This window comes from Mauremys reevesii, linkage group 8 (genome assembly GCF_016161935.1).
Source record: "Mauremys reevesii isolate NIE-2019 linkage group 8, ASM1616193v1, whole genome shotgun sequence".
NCBI classification, from domain to species: domain Eukaryota; kingdom Metazoa; phylum Chordata; order Testudines; family Geoemydidae; genus Mauremys; species Mauremys reevesii.
Window position 1 is genome coordinate 67,523,385 of NC_052630.1, and position 14,266 is coordinate 67,537,650.

Sequence of the window (14,266 nt, forward strand, 5' to 3'; positions counted from 1 at the left end):
GGAGCATAAATCAGTTTAAAGATATTTTTAAAGATGGCAAATGGGTGCATATAAGAAATGCAGCCTGGGACAGTGTATCTTTAATGTGACCTCCTTGGCATGAAAATGAACTTGCTGTGCCTCAATAAGATGGAGATTTAGCCAGCTCATTGGCCTATTAGATTATACTTGAACAACCACCCCCCTCAAACAGAATTCTTCTGGGCAAGTAGTACAAGTGCATTTCCCCAAACAGTCAGGAGAGAAAGCAAAATAATTATCTACCTACTCCTGGTCAGAAGAGGGAACACCAGGAATCCAGCCCAAAATCATTAAGAAGGTTTTCTAGTAATCCTTCCCAAGAAAGAAAAAAATCTACATTTTCCCTTACTTTATAGTAGACTAGATTCTTTTAATCTCAACAAGCCCTTGTTTTTAAAAAACACATTGCAAGCTGAAGACATGTTTTTTAATTGTCTACGTGAGGCCATTTACACATTACAAATTTTACATTTTATTAGAAAAACAGATTTTACTATGTCAGTCTCCCTAGATTTCACTATAATACAGTTTACACAATTAAGTACTGTGCCTAAATATGAAGGTCATTCTCCAAGTACAAGAGACATACTTAAGGAATCACTTCATGGAGAGTTTTGTTGTTAAGTGTGAACAGTAAACCAACAAAATACAATGGAGATTTATTCAAATTTTGACTTAGACAAATGTTTCCTCCCTATGAGATCTTATGTGGCTGGAGGACAAATGACTTCAACCAACCTACACAAACTGCCTACTGCACAGGCTTTAGTTATCTGTATACTTGAAAACAGAATTAGAAGCTGAATTTACCAGGTAAGATACTACATAAGTGTTCGTACAATGAATTTTAAACAAGGCAGCCTTTAACTATTTTTCCACAACTTAAAAAAAAAAAAATTTTTTTTCAGCCTGTCACCATTTAATGACTTTCTTGTTTTTGACAAGTTTGTCAAGACATGCACCAAAATCCAATTTGGGAGTAAATAAAACCACATTTGCAAGTTATATATGCAGTTTGGCTTTCAGTTACACAGCTTGCTGCAATAGTAATGAGTGACATAAAAATGCAAAAATTTGCAACGCGAAGGGAGACGTAATTATGGCTTAATTTCTTCACACTGAAACAGAGTACAAATAGCTTATTACTCACTTAATGCTCAAAAAATCCTGCTGAGGGACATAATGGACTTTGCAAGAATACTTGTCAAAATTAGGTATGGAAACCAGAGGATACAAAGGGCTTAAATACTTGTAATGTTATAACTAAACCCTGTACCTTCTGTACACTACATGATTAATGATGCTGAATGTTATTTCAGCTCCCAGGCACTGAAATCAACACACCAATATGTAGTAACTCGTACCTCAACCAAATGCTGGACCCATTGGTGTCAATGCAATCAAAACTACATTTTGCAACAATTTTCTAGGTTTTATGGAAAATTCCAAATGTTCAAGATTCCTCTGAACTAACGGACAATGGCACTTGCTGCTGAACAAAGCAGTTCTATTGAAATAACATTAGGAAAGCTAGAGAGGGGCATTTTTGGTTACTAGATTAACTAGAAATGTCTATCCTGAGTATTTTAAATAAATTATTTGAAACCAGCCTGCTCTTTGGAATCACATACTTGTTTTTCTCTAAATATCAACATTATGGGGTTAGCTTCTGCCCTTATAAATTGTGAATTGTAAATATGCATTTTATATTATTAAAATATGGATTACATTATTTGAAGAAAAGAATCAGTAGCAGCCAGCTCCTATTCCTCAAATTCTTTAAGGACACTTCAAGTTCTGCTTTTTGCACTTAAAAATGGTCTTTTACAGTTGTACATTTTTAATAAAGTCTGGTAAATGTCTATCAAATAACATTAGCTGAAGGACTAGATTCACTGATTTAACTTTTTTTTAAAAAGCATAGTATGCTAAAGAGGATGAAATAGCAAGATGTGATATTAGGTACCTTGCATTTAAAGAGATTGCAAACAAACTAGAAGCATTTAAAAATTAGAGTTACTAGTTTGTGGCAACAAGCAAATTATGGATAGTTTTACAGGAGTAAGAGTCAGTGTGTACAAAACCAACCTCCTTAAGTTTCAGGAAAAAAACGGGCCCCTTTTGAAGTCATGTGCCCCTTAGATGAGCTATAAAGCTAACATTGGTGCTCTTAGGCTCCACCATCACTCTCCATAAACAATTTAGTACTGCAAAAAGTTTTGTCTATTTCATAAAAATACCCTTATACTTTGTTGCTATGGTTTCTCAGCTTTAGCTTAAACCCAGTAACCTTATCAAATACTTTCTATTCAAAAATTTGGAAAACAGAAACTGGCATGTTTTATCTGGACAATGTAAACACACACTAATGGCAACTTTTTAATGAAAGGATCATTTTTACATTTCTTGTAAGCATTTTGTCATCTCCCCCACAATCTCACTCTAACTTCAGTTATTACAAACAAGTTGTATTTAATACGTTTTACCCATTAGAACAGTCCAAATTAAAAAAATTACACAAGCAATGGGAAATAGAAAAATACTCCTTTTAAATACCATAATTAAGAAGAAATAGCTCTTATCTAACAGTATTCAGCAAAATTTGAACTCTAAGGTTTCCTTTAAGCTAATATAAATAAAACGTTGAGTTCAATAATGAACAGTTTATACTATACACACTTAGGAAAAAGTAAAACCTATTAAAAACCATGTAAAACAAAGTTTTCTTAATACAGCCTAAAAATTAAGACTTCAAATTTTACTTCCAGAGAAGAAACCCAAATACCAATTGATTCAGAGAAGAATTTGAAACCTTCAGAGTGTTAAGAAAAAAAAATGGCCACAATATTGTTTTGATTCATTCAAACCTATCTGATCACATTGGTAAACCGTATGGCTAATTTTTAGCAAAACTAGGTTTTCTACTGCAATTTAGTACTAAAATACATCTAAACATTAGGCTTAGTACATCTAAACCTCAACTGTTAGATTGTCATCCCACCACAAATCTTTTTTAAAAAAATAAGCAAATACTTTTACAGCTGTCAGCAAAACAATTCTTTTGTGAAAAGATCTTTAATTCTCACCTTTTGCTAAAACTAATACATTTTAGACCAAGCCATTCCATTTGTGCAAGTTAAAGTACAGTACAGTTTGGTCAAAATGTTTCATGCCTCAAAGTGTAACAATGGACAGATAGTGAAGCTGTTAGTGATTCTACACAAAAAAAGGTGAGGCCTTTGCCCAGAGATTGATTTTTCAGACTGCAGAGTGCATGTATAGTATATAAAGTGCTTCTGTTAGTAAATTATATTGCCAATAGTTAGTCTAGATGGTCATTTATTCTTAAAAGCTTCATTTGGTAATCTATCCTTCCCTCCCCATGTCCCACCCACAGGTACAAGGCACCTTCAGCTGTAAGAGATATACTACCCAACTGTGAAGGGTTAAGCTAGAAAAACGTGTTCACAGTGGTGTTAAGCTGCTGACTACTTTTCACCAGACACTATCATCCATTGAGCTTTAAGGTTCATGCGTAATTGAAATCACATTTGAAAGAAGCTTTACTTTTTGTTCAGACAGCTGAATCTCACTTACGGAGATTAAAGTTTTATACCCCAAACCATAAAATCATACTATCCTCAGGCATACAAGACCAGCTTGTTGAGTGCTTTACTGTGATTTGGTAATTCTGATGTGAACTTGTAAATATATTTTGTCATTTACATAGGGCCAGAAGTCATACTGATGCACTTTAAGCCACCGGATTTTATTTACAAGTAACATCAAACAATATATGTTGCTATTAGACCTAGTCACTTGTATTTTGCTTTTATATATTTGTCTCTACCATCTGCTACTCAACCTTACAGTTAATTATGCTCAATGCATTTACAAGTTTAATATTACTGAAGCAGATAATATGACATCTTAAAGCAAACTCAGTTGTTTTCTTGGAAGCATTAATCCCCATTTTATATTAATTATGGCCTGATAGAAGGAATTAGCCATTATAGCATTGAATGGCAAGTAAAATTTTAAAAGTTACTTATGAAGAATTATTTCTAATGGTGGAATTTAAGTTTTGAACTAGATTCATTTAAGACTAATCTTTTTCTAAAGGGTTTCTTCTGAAAGCCAAGTTGCAAACAGAGCACATCATCACTAATGAACTTCTATATAAAACTATGTTCAAATAGACACTATTTATCAGGTTTCCACAAGATGTTTTACATGTAAGTTACAAAAGCAAGTAATCCACTAACATCAGGTAACAGTCACAACAATGGTTATACACTTGTACAAGGCATAGATACTAAAAATTGCCTTTATACCACTGTAGACGTGAAGGATCTTTTATGAGCAGGAGGTACTCAGACAATTCAGACCAAATATGAATTGGCCTCTTGAAAGAGTCTGTCTCATCACATCAACTTTGATAACTGTTGGGATTAAATGAACACATCTTAATTATCCATGGAGGAACTCTACAACTGTTCTTCTGTTCAAGTCCTGCTGTTCTAGCGTTTAATCACCACTTGCTCATATGCTCCGGATCCTACCCTGAAAAAAAGATTGCAAAATAAACAAGTTTTCAGTTCTAATTTAAATGGAAGATACTAACTAATACCGAATATAGAACAATGAAATTTTTGTTTGCTTACAAATTCAGAGAAAAAACAAAAAATGAAAAAAAAGTGTTTCAGATGTCTATTTGCATGTGTAAAACTGTTATAGTACAACAGCGGAACATGCAGGTTAGAAAATGCCCCATCATGCCACTGATCAATAATTGTTTTCATTTGTATATTATAATATATTTATATTTTCAGGCAAGTACAACAGATGATTAACTTCCCTACGGTAAATTATCAATGTCCCTAGTCCACAGTGGTTATGTGGTTTAAAAAACACTTACGTCTCACAAAGCCAGTAAAGTTGTATTATTTACCAGAGAAGAAATAAAAGCATCATTTCCCTCAATCTGGTTATAAGGAGGCACCTGTAGTCAATTATTGGATGGCATCATGTATTAGTCTTTGACTATGTCTACACAGCCCCACAGTGCAGACTATGGAGGTGTGAACTGCAGCATACACCGAATTGTTGAGCTCTAGTTATCCTGTGTGGATGCTGCTGGTATGAACCAAAAGGTTGCTAGTTCACATGAACATAGCCCTCTTTCAAACAGGACTATGTTAATGAAAATTAGGTACCTTTTAGTTCATGCCACCAGTGTCCAAACAGGGCAATTAGAAGGCAGCATGCTAGCATGCACTTCATGTCTCTGAACTGCAGGACCAGGTGGCCCTTAGACACAGAATTAAGTCTCTCGCTGCCTTCCCCCTTTACAGAGCACACTGTCACTTGTGTGGTGTGTACACAACAAAAATACTAACCCAGGAACCAAACCCTGCAACAAACCCCAGTGCCAACAGTCCACATATCTATTCACGGCACACCATCATAGGACCTAACCACATCAGCCATACCATCAGGGGCTCATTCACCTGCACATCTACCAAGGTGATATATGCCATCATGTGCCAGCAATGCCTCTCTGCCATGTACATTGGCCAAACTGGACAGTCTCTACGCAAAAGAATAAATGGACACAAATCTGACATCTGGAATTATAATGTTCAAAAACCAGTAGAACACTTCAATCTCCCTGGTCACTCAATAACAGACTTAAAAGTGGCAGTTCTTCAACAAAAAAACCTTCAAAAACAGACTCCAATGAGAAACTGCAGAACTGGAATTAATTTGCAAACAGGACACTGTCAAATTAGGCCTGAATAGAGACATGGGTCACTACAGAAACTAAATCAATTTGTTAGTCTCTAAAGTGCCACAAGTACTCCTATTTGTTTTTACAAAAACTAATTTCCCCTTGCTAAATACTCACACCTTCTTGTCAACTGTTTGAAATGGGCCACCTTGCTTACATTTGTAATGTTAATGAGCCAAAGTGATTTCCACCCCTTCTTGTCAATGGTTGAGAATTGCCTACTTCCAACTTAGCATTGACCCCTCACTTGGTAAGGCAACTCCCATCCTTTCATGTGCTGTGTATTTATATCTCCTTACTATATATTCCACTCCATGCATCTGATGAAGTGGGTTTTAGCTCACGAAAGCTTATGCCCAAATAAATTTGTTAGTCTTTAAAGTGCCACAAAGACTCCTCACTGTTTTTGCTGATACAGCCTAACATGGTTACCGCTCTGAAACCTATATCTGTATATTCTGCTTGAGAGATCAAAAATGAAAGAAGAGGGAAGGGTACATCTCAGAGTTTACAAATATTTGAAGGATGAAGACACTGAGAAAAAAAGATGAATTATATGAAAATAAGAGTAGCCGCTGTGCAATTAAATTGAAGGGAAAAACAAATTGAGTATCAGGAAAATATCAGAGAGTTTAGATACTGAAGAAATAGTCAAGACTGACAGGAAAAAGGCTTCCTGAGAGCAATTAGCCTACGGAATAATTAGACCCAGAGAAGTCTATAAGGCCAACATTTTCAAACCTGGATGCTTACAGTTAGGCTTCTGAATCCATATCCAGATACCCAGACTGAAACTCAGGTCACTTCCAAAATGCTGAGCAACCCCCAGCTCCCAAATGTTCAGCACCTCTGAAAGTTAGATCAATTCTATCTGAGTGTCTAAATATGGATTTAGGAACTGAACTTTAAGCATCCAGGTTTGAAATGTTGCTTTGTATTATCCATATCATCTCAGTCATTGAGAAAATGGAACTGGCATATATCAGAGACAAAATATTCATAAACACCTAGTACAATATGCCTTTGCTAACTGGTACCTAACAAGTATTAATTGTTCAAACTACATACCTATTGGGTAGATGATGACTTCCAAAAGAAGTACTCCCACCAGGGCCCACAAATAATCTCAGCCCTTCTTCTACAAAGGAAAGAAGTTAACATGTTTAAATATGACATCTTCAATGTTGCCAAACAAATATTCTCTAAATAATCTTTTTAAAAACCATTTTAAATCCATGAACTTTGTAAACGATATTTAAAAACGTTTGCCTTTGAAAACAACTGGAACCCAATCATAATAAGCTGTGCTTCAGGGAAAGCAAATTTTCTTGTAGGATTTCCTCTGCCCTTTGCTGAACAGACTTAGTTAAAGTGATGGGCCCTAGGGGCACAAAGCCCAGCAACCTTTCCTGCCTCTCAGGAGACAGCAGCAGCCAGGGGTTTTCCTGGAATGATCTATAAACACTCCCTACCCACACTGGGAGTAGGGGAGAGAGAGAGAGAGTGTGCGCGCGCATTAAATTAGTGCATTTGGGTCTCTACTGTACTGTAGATCATCTTTCCAAGTTTTTACTTGTTTTCCCCATATATACCTTCTGCACTGGAGTCTAAACTGAAGTCTTGACTCTGCAATATTTTTTCAACAATATCATCTGCATCTACTCTGGTGGCATCAACCCGCTTCAATTGTGACTCTACAGAGTCTTGCTTCACTGGATGCCTGTCAGGATAAATACATTTAGAGATTCTAAGAACTAAATTGTCAATACATTTAATTCAGAGTACTGTCACTATAAGAAGCCTTTCAAGTTATGTTAAGTGTACCTGCTGAGTTTTTCTGAAGATATATCTTTAACAGGAGTATCAAAATTATCAGTTATTTTTGGTTCAGTCTCTTCACATGGCTCTAGAATACTTCCAATTCCTGTAGATGTACTTCCCACTGAGGTGTTTCTCCTATGGCTGAGATCAGAAAAACTGGATGATCTGGAGTGACATGTGCTATACCCTATTGGAAAACAGAGAAGAGCCACATTAGTTACATTATTAATGGCCAGGGCTGTGCTTTCCCCCACTATTTGGTTTGTTTTTACTCCTGACGAGAGCCTAGAAATGTTTTCAGAAGCTACATACACTCCTCTTACTCTATCTAATTCACTTCACTTAGTATATTTTCCTTTGGAGTCTTCATCATTCTTTTCTCTGCCTTCTTGGATGGTATCTTCATCAGATTGGACACATTCTGGGATTTTCTTTTCAGATTAAGAAAGAAGTGTATTAAGTAGGAATGCATTTTTCCGGGTGGATGACTGTAGCTATTATCAGATCTTTTTAATATCTGACTGACTAATTTTGCCTTTATGGTCAGTGTTGGATTTTTTCAGGTCTTCCTTTAAAAATTTTTCGTCTGTTTCTTCACTTCCTGCATCTGGAGACATATCTAGAGCAAACATGCTTTGGTAATTTTGTTCATGTAAAAGAAGGATGAAAGTTGATAAAGTTCAAGTCTTTCCCTTTCAGTATTTTATGGCATTATCAGAGATTGATTTTTGCAAGTTTGTGAATTTTGAAGACAAAATAATTACAGGGGCATAATTCTGATGTTGAAGAGCTGCTGGAAAAGGAACATAAGGGACATTGCAAAAAAAAAGTTTTATTGTAGGTTTGTCTCCTCATTGTTCTGCTCCCCCACATCAGATAATTTCATTGAACTTACACATTTGATCTTGACTCAGAGTAATCTAGTTTTCAGCCTTTTTGGATGAGCATGAATCCTGTCTATCTTGCTCATTTACCAACTCTTGAAAATGTTTTCCTTTTACTTTAGAAGAATTACTAGTTTCCATTACTTGATTTTATTCAGGTGCTTCTTCCCTATCACTTCTTTCAACATTAGGCAGGTGGAATCAGAGAAAGTCATACACTGATGGCTGGTAATCACTAGTCTTTCATGTGTGGTATGATCAGCAGCTTAATGTCTACTACAGTTAGAAGGAGAATTTACCACTTAGTGAACTCAACAATTTGAAGAATGAGAAATAAGGTGAACTAGCCAGCTTTCTGCACAACCATGTTATTAGATGCTCTTCCAACCTTCCAGATATTGCTAGAGTCTAGGGCTTGATTTTATAACTACCCAGTCCCCTCTTCAACTGATTGCATGCATTAGCCATGACCCTGTCTCCAATCACCAGTAACTCCACCCATTGTCTCCTAGGCTTTTAATTCTCATTTCCTAATAGGCATAACAACCCTGGTGTTTTCATCATCATTTCCCTTTTTACTTTTTAGAATGCCTGAAGCTTTTAGTGACAAATTAGAAACAGGTTCTAATGTCAGTTATTCCTTAATAAAAGCTTTCATTTACACTATGTCCATGTAAACATTTCCAAGTGGCAAAGTTAAAAAAAAAAAATCTCCCTTTTCCAAAAAAGTCAGTCCCCCCCAAAACCAGTAGGTGGGGTTTTTCGTAATTAAAAAACAAACCCACACAATACCAGGTAGTTCCACAACTGTTGGTAGTTTGGTTTTAAAATGGTTCACAATTCAAAAGCCCTAACTAGGTAGAATGTTTCTTTTTACACACAAAGCAGCCTATTTACATCAAAATGCTTTGTGAAGCTTCTGAAATACCAAAGCTAATAAAACTAACTCAAGGGAATTCAACATCAACTTCTACCTGACAGTTTTGATTGCTGGCTTGCATAGCTTGATGTTCTGGAATGTCCACATGCACCAAGTTCATCTGGGATTGACGCACTCTTTGCTGAGAGATCTACAATAAACGGCAATCAGAAGATATTGTTGAATCCAGCACTTAGTTTTTGGCCTACAGCCATTATCAGACAGATGTCAGACCTCACAAGATAAGCAGAATGGGACTTGATACTAGGTAGATAAGAAACTAGTAAGGAAAATCCAGATACTGCAAGAAATGTTGTCAGCATTCAAGTACATGACACTCACCTGGACTATAAATAATTACTGATTCAAAGGAGAAGGTATCAGAGGGTACACAATTAGACAGCTTTTGGTTGAAGTACCTTAATGACCACAGGCAGCTGGGCCTTGAGTTAAGAGCCCATGGCACTTTCCCCAGAAAAGCAGTGTTAACGCAGATGTGCTGGCCACTTTTCAAGCAGATACTTTTATAAAATTCTCTGTAGTTTCAGTTGACAGAATACCATTTCCTGTCCTAATCTCGGTCTAATATTGAGGTGCACTAGTAAAATATATTGTGGCTCACCCTGGAGTTGCAGCATTTTAATAGTAAGTGAACTGATTTCTATAGTTTGTCTGCTGTCAGTATGACAAATGCAAAGTGATTCTTAAACCTGTACCATTAAAAACCTTATTCAATATCTATCCGTAACGCACCAGAGTTAACAAATATTAAGGGCCAATATACCCATGAAAGCACGATCTTTCGTAAATTAAATATTAAGGGCCAGATTCTGCTTTAAGTACACTGGTATAAATCCAGAGTAATGCCATTGAGATTTGCTTAAGTAGCAGAAAATACGCTCACAAAATATTTTGAATTTTAAAAAGGGACACAGGCAATTGATCTGATTTCCCTTTCTTTCCCACTTCTAATAGAAATACTGTTCCATTACACCAGTGTAAATCCAGCACATCAAAAGGATTTACTCTGCATTTACATAGTGGTACCAAGAGCAGTATTGCTCAACAAACAGAGTAAAAAGGAGATTTGGGATAAAACATCCATGTCTGTTTAACATTCAAAATATTTCATGAATGTGTTTGCTGCTACTTAGGTGTCAAACAACAGTAAAACCAATAGCATTATTTCATACCTGATACACCCAGATGTACCACTTTCAAGTTCTCTCCACCTTTCCTGTCTTCATGTAAAGATTCCGCTTCTCCAGCGATTGTGATGGACATTCCTGTGGAAGGAGGCCTGTAAGCAAATGCACAGAGATCAGGGTTTGTTTTACCTGTGCTTCTGTTTTTTTGGAAGCATCATCGTGATCTGGGTGGTGGTAGGGGTGGGCAGGGGGGTTATAGGTTCAATTCACATTGGACTTCACTGGGATTTAATGAGACTGTAGTATCAATAAATTTAGGAACACAGTCCCCCAGTTCCCTTTGTCCAAAACTGTTCAAATTCAGGGTTCCTTGCGAAGTTCATCCATTTGCTCAGCTTTCTGGGGAGGACTGAAACAACTGGAGGCCCCATGGAAAGATACAGATACATCTTGTTGACTGATTGTTGGTTATTATTTTTTTAATTAGAAGAGGAGGTGTTTGGTTTGGACTTAGTTTTTAATTAAAGTACTCCGAGCCCAGGATAGGCATTTTGAGTGTATAAAAATGTTTCTATCCTTGGAAAAACACACAGGTTGAGTAAGAATAACCAAGTGTCCAGTGTCCCCTTTCCATAACATTTACATTACTAGAATGTAAATTTGTTTGCAGGGAAATAAAGCTAGACAATTGACTCCAATTCTGACTTAAAATATACATATAAGACATTATTAATTTGTTTTACTTAAAGAGAGCCAATGTGGAATGAGTGGCATTTAATACCAAAGCACTAAGCTTATGATTACATGATAGCTGGCTAGTCAAACTATAGCAGAGTTGAGTTGTTTGGTTTATTTCCAGCTAGAAATGCTTTTCATGGCCTGCAACAGCAATAATAATTTAACAACTGCCTCAATGGCCTCACCCACAAACATGGGGTCTATGGACAATGATAATGTGTAGAAGGCATATTTCCTATTAAATCTTAATCCTTCCCTATGATTTTTTTTTTAAAAAAAAAGGTCAAATGCATACCTAAGCAATAGGTCTGGTTACACACACCCTCTCCCCCACAAGTAATGGGCATAAAGATACATACAACCAGAAACAGTTCAAAATATAAAAGTTTAATAACTGAGCTATCCCATACCAAATATTCAACCAACATACCAATTTTAACTATACTCAAGGAGATACAGTTTATTGAACACAAACTGGTTTCGCTACAGAAGGGTATCTACCACAAAATCATGGAGTCCGAGAGCCTCTGTGCTGCTGAGGAAGAGGAATGTCTCAAGGAAGGAGAACATCAAGCAGGAGCAGAAGGAAACTATCCCATAGTTGGGAACCTCTTTCCAGATGTCATACTATCCTCTCACACTGAGGATACCCCTCTGGCGAGGGGCCCTGAGTTATTAGGAAGAGATAGGTAATAGTAATGGGGAATTTGATTATTAGCAGTGTAGATAGTTGGGTTTGTGATGACAGGGGAACTACGTGGTGAGCTGCCTGATGGGTGTGAAGGTTGCAGACCTCTCAAGGCATCTAGATAAGCTTACATGCAGTGCTAGGGAGAAGCCGGTGGAGGTACACGTAGGTAAAAATGACAAAAGGTAGGAGAGAGAGATTGTGGAGGCCAAATTTAGGCTGCTAGGTAAAAGATTAAAGTCCAGGACCTCCATGGTAGCCTTCTCTGAAATGATTCCAGTTCCACATCCAGAGCCAGTTAAGACAGGCAGTAGCTGTAGCTGATTTTCATTTGATTAGAAAATTTGAAAAAGTTTCCATTTTCTAAGAAAAGAGCCAGCTAATCAAAACAAAAACTAAAAACAAAACCCCACATCTGGATCAGCTACAATATTTGCTGGCTTTGATTTGAAAGTTTAGTATTCCAGGAAAGAATTATATCATCAGTTTGGAAGAGATCAAGACTGAATAATTCCGTCAAGCCATCGTGAAGTAAAATACAAAATTTAACACATAACCAAGAGATTCTTTTTGCTTTTATTGCAAGCCCTTAACATCAATTATACAACAGAAATAGATTTCATAGTAGTCCTTTAACAGGGCTTTAGAGAGCCTGATTAACTTTTTTCTGGAGACAACGTTATCCATAAATCTCATATACACTTTCTATGCCAAAACAGAAAAATCATTTTAAATGTTGATTTCAACTTTATATGTACTAGTGTACAGAGAAAAGGAATACATTACTTTATTAGCAAACAGGCTAGAATTCAGTAGCCCTTTGGGAATCACTGCTATGAGTAATATCAGGTTAATGCAATCAGTGCAAATGACATATGTAGACATGTGGCAGTAAGTAAATATAGGCGTGTGCAATAAACACAGAGGAAAAACAAACTCTGCCCTGCTAAACAAACTAAGATAATACATTTTCAGCTCCTGTCCACTATGTAGTGGGTGAAATGCTCATCCTTCCACTCAGGCCCATTTATACCAGGTTAAAAAAGGGGCCAGAGCAGTGTACAAGGGCTCTAATAGCCTTGGATCTGACCAGGGAGAACTCCCGCACTGTAGGAACCAAGGAAGATTGCAGGCGGGCCATACTCTGAGGACACCCTCAAAAGCCTTAGTGTAGGGGATATGGTCACAGCATGTAACCCTGCAAAGATTCTGGTTGCCATAACTTAAACAGCCCCTTACTGCTGTCTACATTACACCAGAGTCCGCTTTGAATCTTGGAGCAACCCAGAATCTGGAGGGTGCAAATGGTACCCTTAAAGCCACGTCAGCTCCACACGTCACATTAGGCTAAGAATACTATGCTGCATCTTTTAGAATCCAGTCCAGAGTATCTCCCAGTATATTTAATTTTTATTAGTTCATTTTATATTCTACACAATAAAACTAGAGCTGTCAAGCAACTAAAAAAAGTGTGTGAGATTAATCACACTGTTAAACAATAGAATATCATTTATTTAAATATTTTTGGACATTTTCTACATTTTCAAATATATTGATTTCAATTACACCACAGAATAAAAAGTGTACAGTGCTCACTTTATATTTATTTTTTATTACAAATATTTGCACTGTAAAAAACAAATGAAATAGTATTTTTCAATTCACCTCATACAAGTACCGTAGTGCAATCTCTTTATCATGAAAGTTGAACTTACAAATGTAGAATTATGTAAAAAAAAATAACTGTATTCAAAAATAAAACAAAGTCCACTCAGTCCTACTTCAGCCAATCGCTTAGACAAACAAGTTTGGTTACTATTTGCAGGAGATAATGCTGTCCATGTCTTGTTTACAATATCACCTGAAAGTGAGAACAGGTGTTTGCATGGCACTGTTGTAGCTGGCGTCGCAAGATATTTACGTGCCAAATACACTAAAGATTCATATGCCCCTTCATGCTTCAACCACCATTCCAGAAGACATGCATCCATGCCGATGATGGGTTCTGCTCGATAACACTCGAAAGCAGAGTGAACCAACGCATGTTCATTTTCATCATCTGTGTCAGATGCCACCAGCAGAAGGTTGATTTTCTTTTTTTGGTGGTTCAGGTTCTGTAGTTTCTGCATTGGAGTGTTGCTCTTTTAAGACATCTGAAAGCATGCTCCACACCTCATCCCTCTCAGATTTTGGAAGGCATTTCAGATTCTTAAACCTTGGATCGAGTGCTGTATCTATCCTAAGAAAGCTCACATT

The 14,266-nt window shown here is 36.7% G+C and overlaps 1 protein-coding gene across 6 annotated transcripts in view; it reads right to left on the minus strand.

Annotated features, from left to right (window-relative positions):
- Window positions 1-434: 434 nt before the first annotated feature.
- FAM102B (family with sequence similarity 102 member B) overlaps window positions 435-14,266 on the minus strand; it is a 44,641-nt gene continuing 30,809 nt past the window's right edge. For 3 of the 6 annotated variants that reach the window (XM_039486196.1, XM_039486200.1, XM_039486201.1), the window contains exons 6-11: window positions 10,630-10,736; window positions 9,489-9,587; window positions 7,637-7,820; window positions 7,405-7,559; window positions 6,881-6,950; window positions 435-4,584 (exon numbers count right to left, since the gene is read on the minus strand). In XM_039486196.1, coding sequence (XP_039342130.1) covers window positions 4,542-4,584; window positions 6,881-6,950; window positions 7,405-7,559; window positions 7,637-7,820; window positions 9,489-9,587; window positions 10,630-10,736 — 658 coding nt within the window. In that variant the 3' untranslated portion in view covers window positions 435-4,541. The remainder of the gene's footprint in view (window positions 4,585-6,880; window positions 6,951-7,404; window positions 7,560-7,636; window positions 7,821-9,488; window positions 9,588-10,629; window positions 10,737-14,266) is intronic. The other 3 variants (XM_039486197.1, XM_039486198.1, XM_039486199.1) reach the window with 3 other exon arrangements.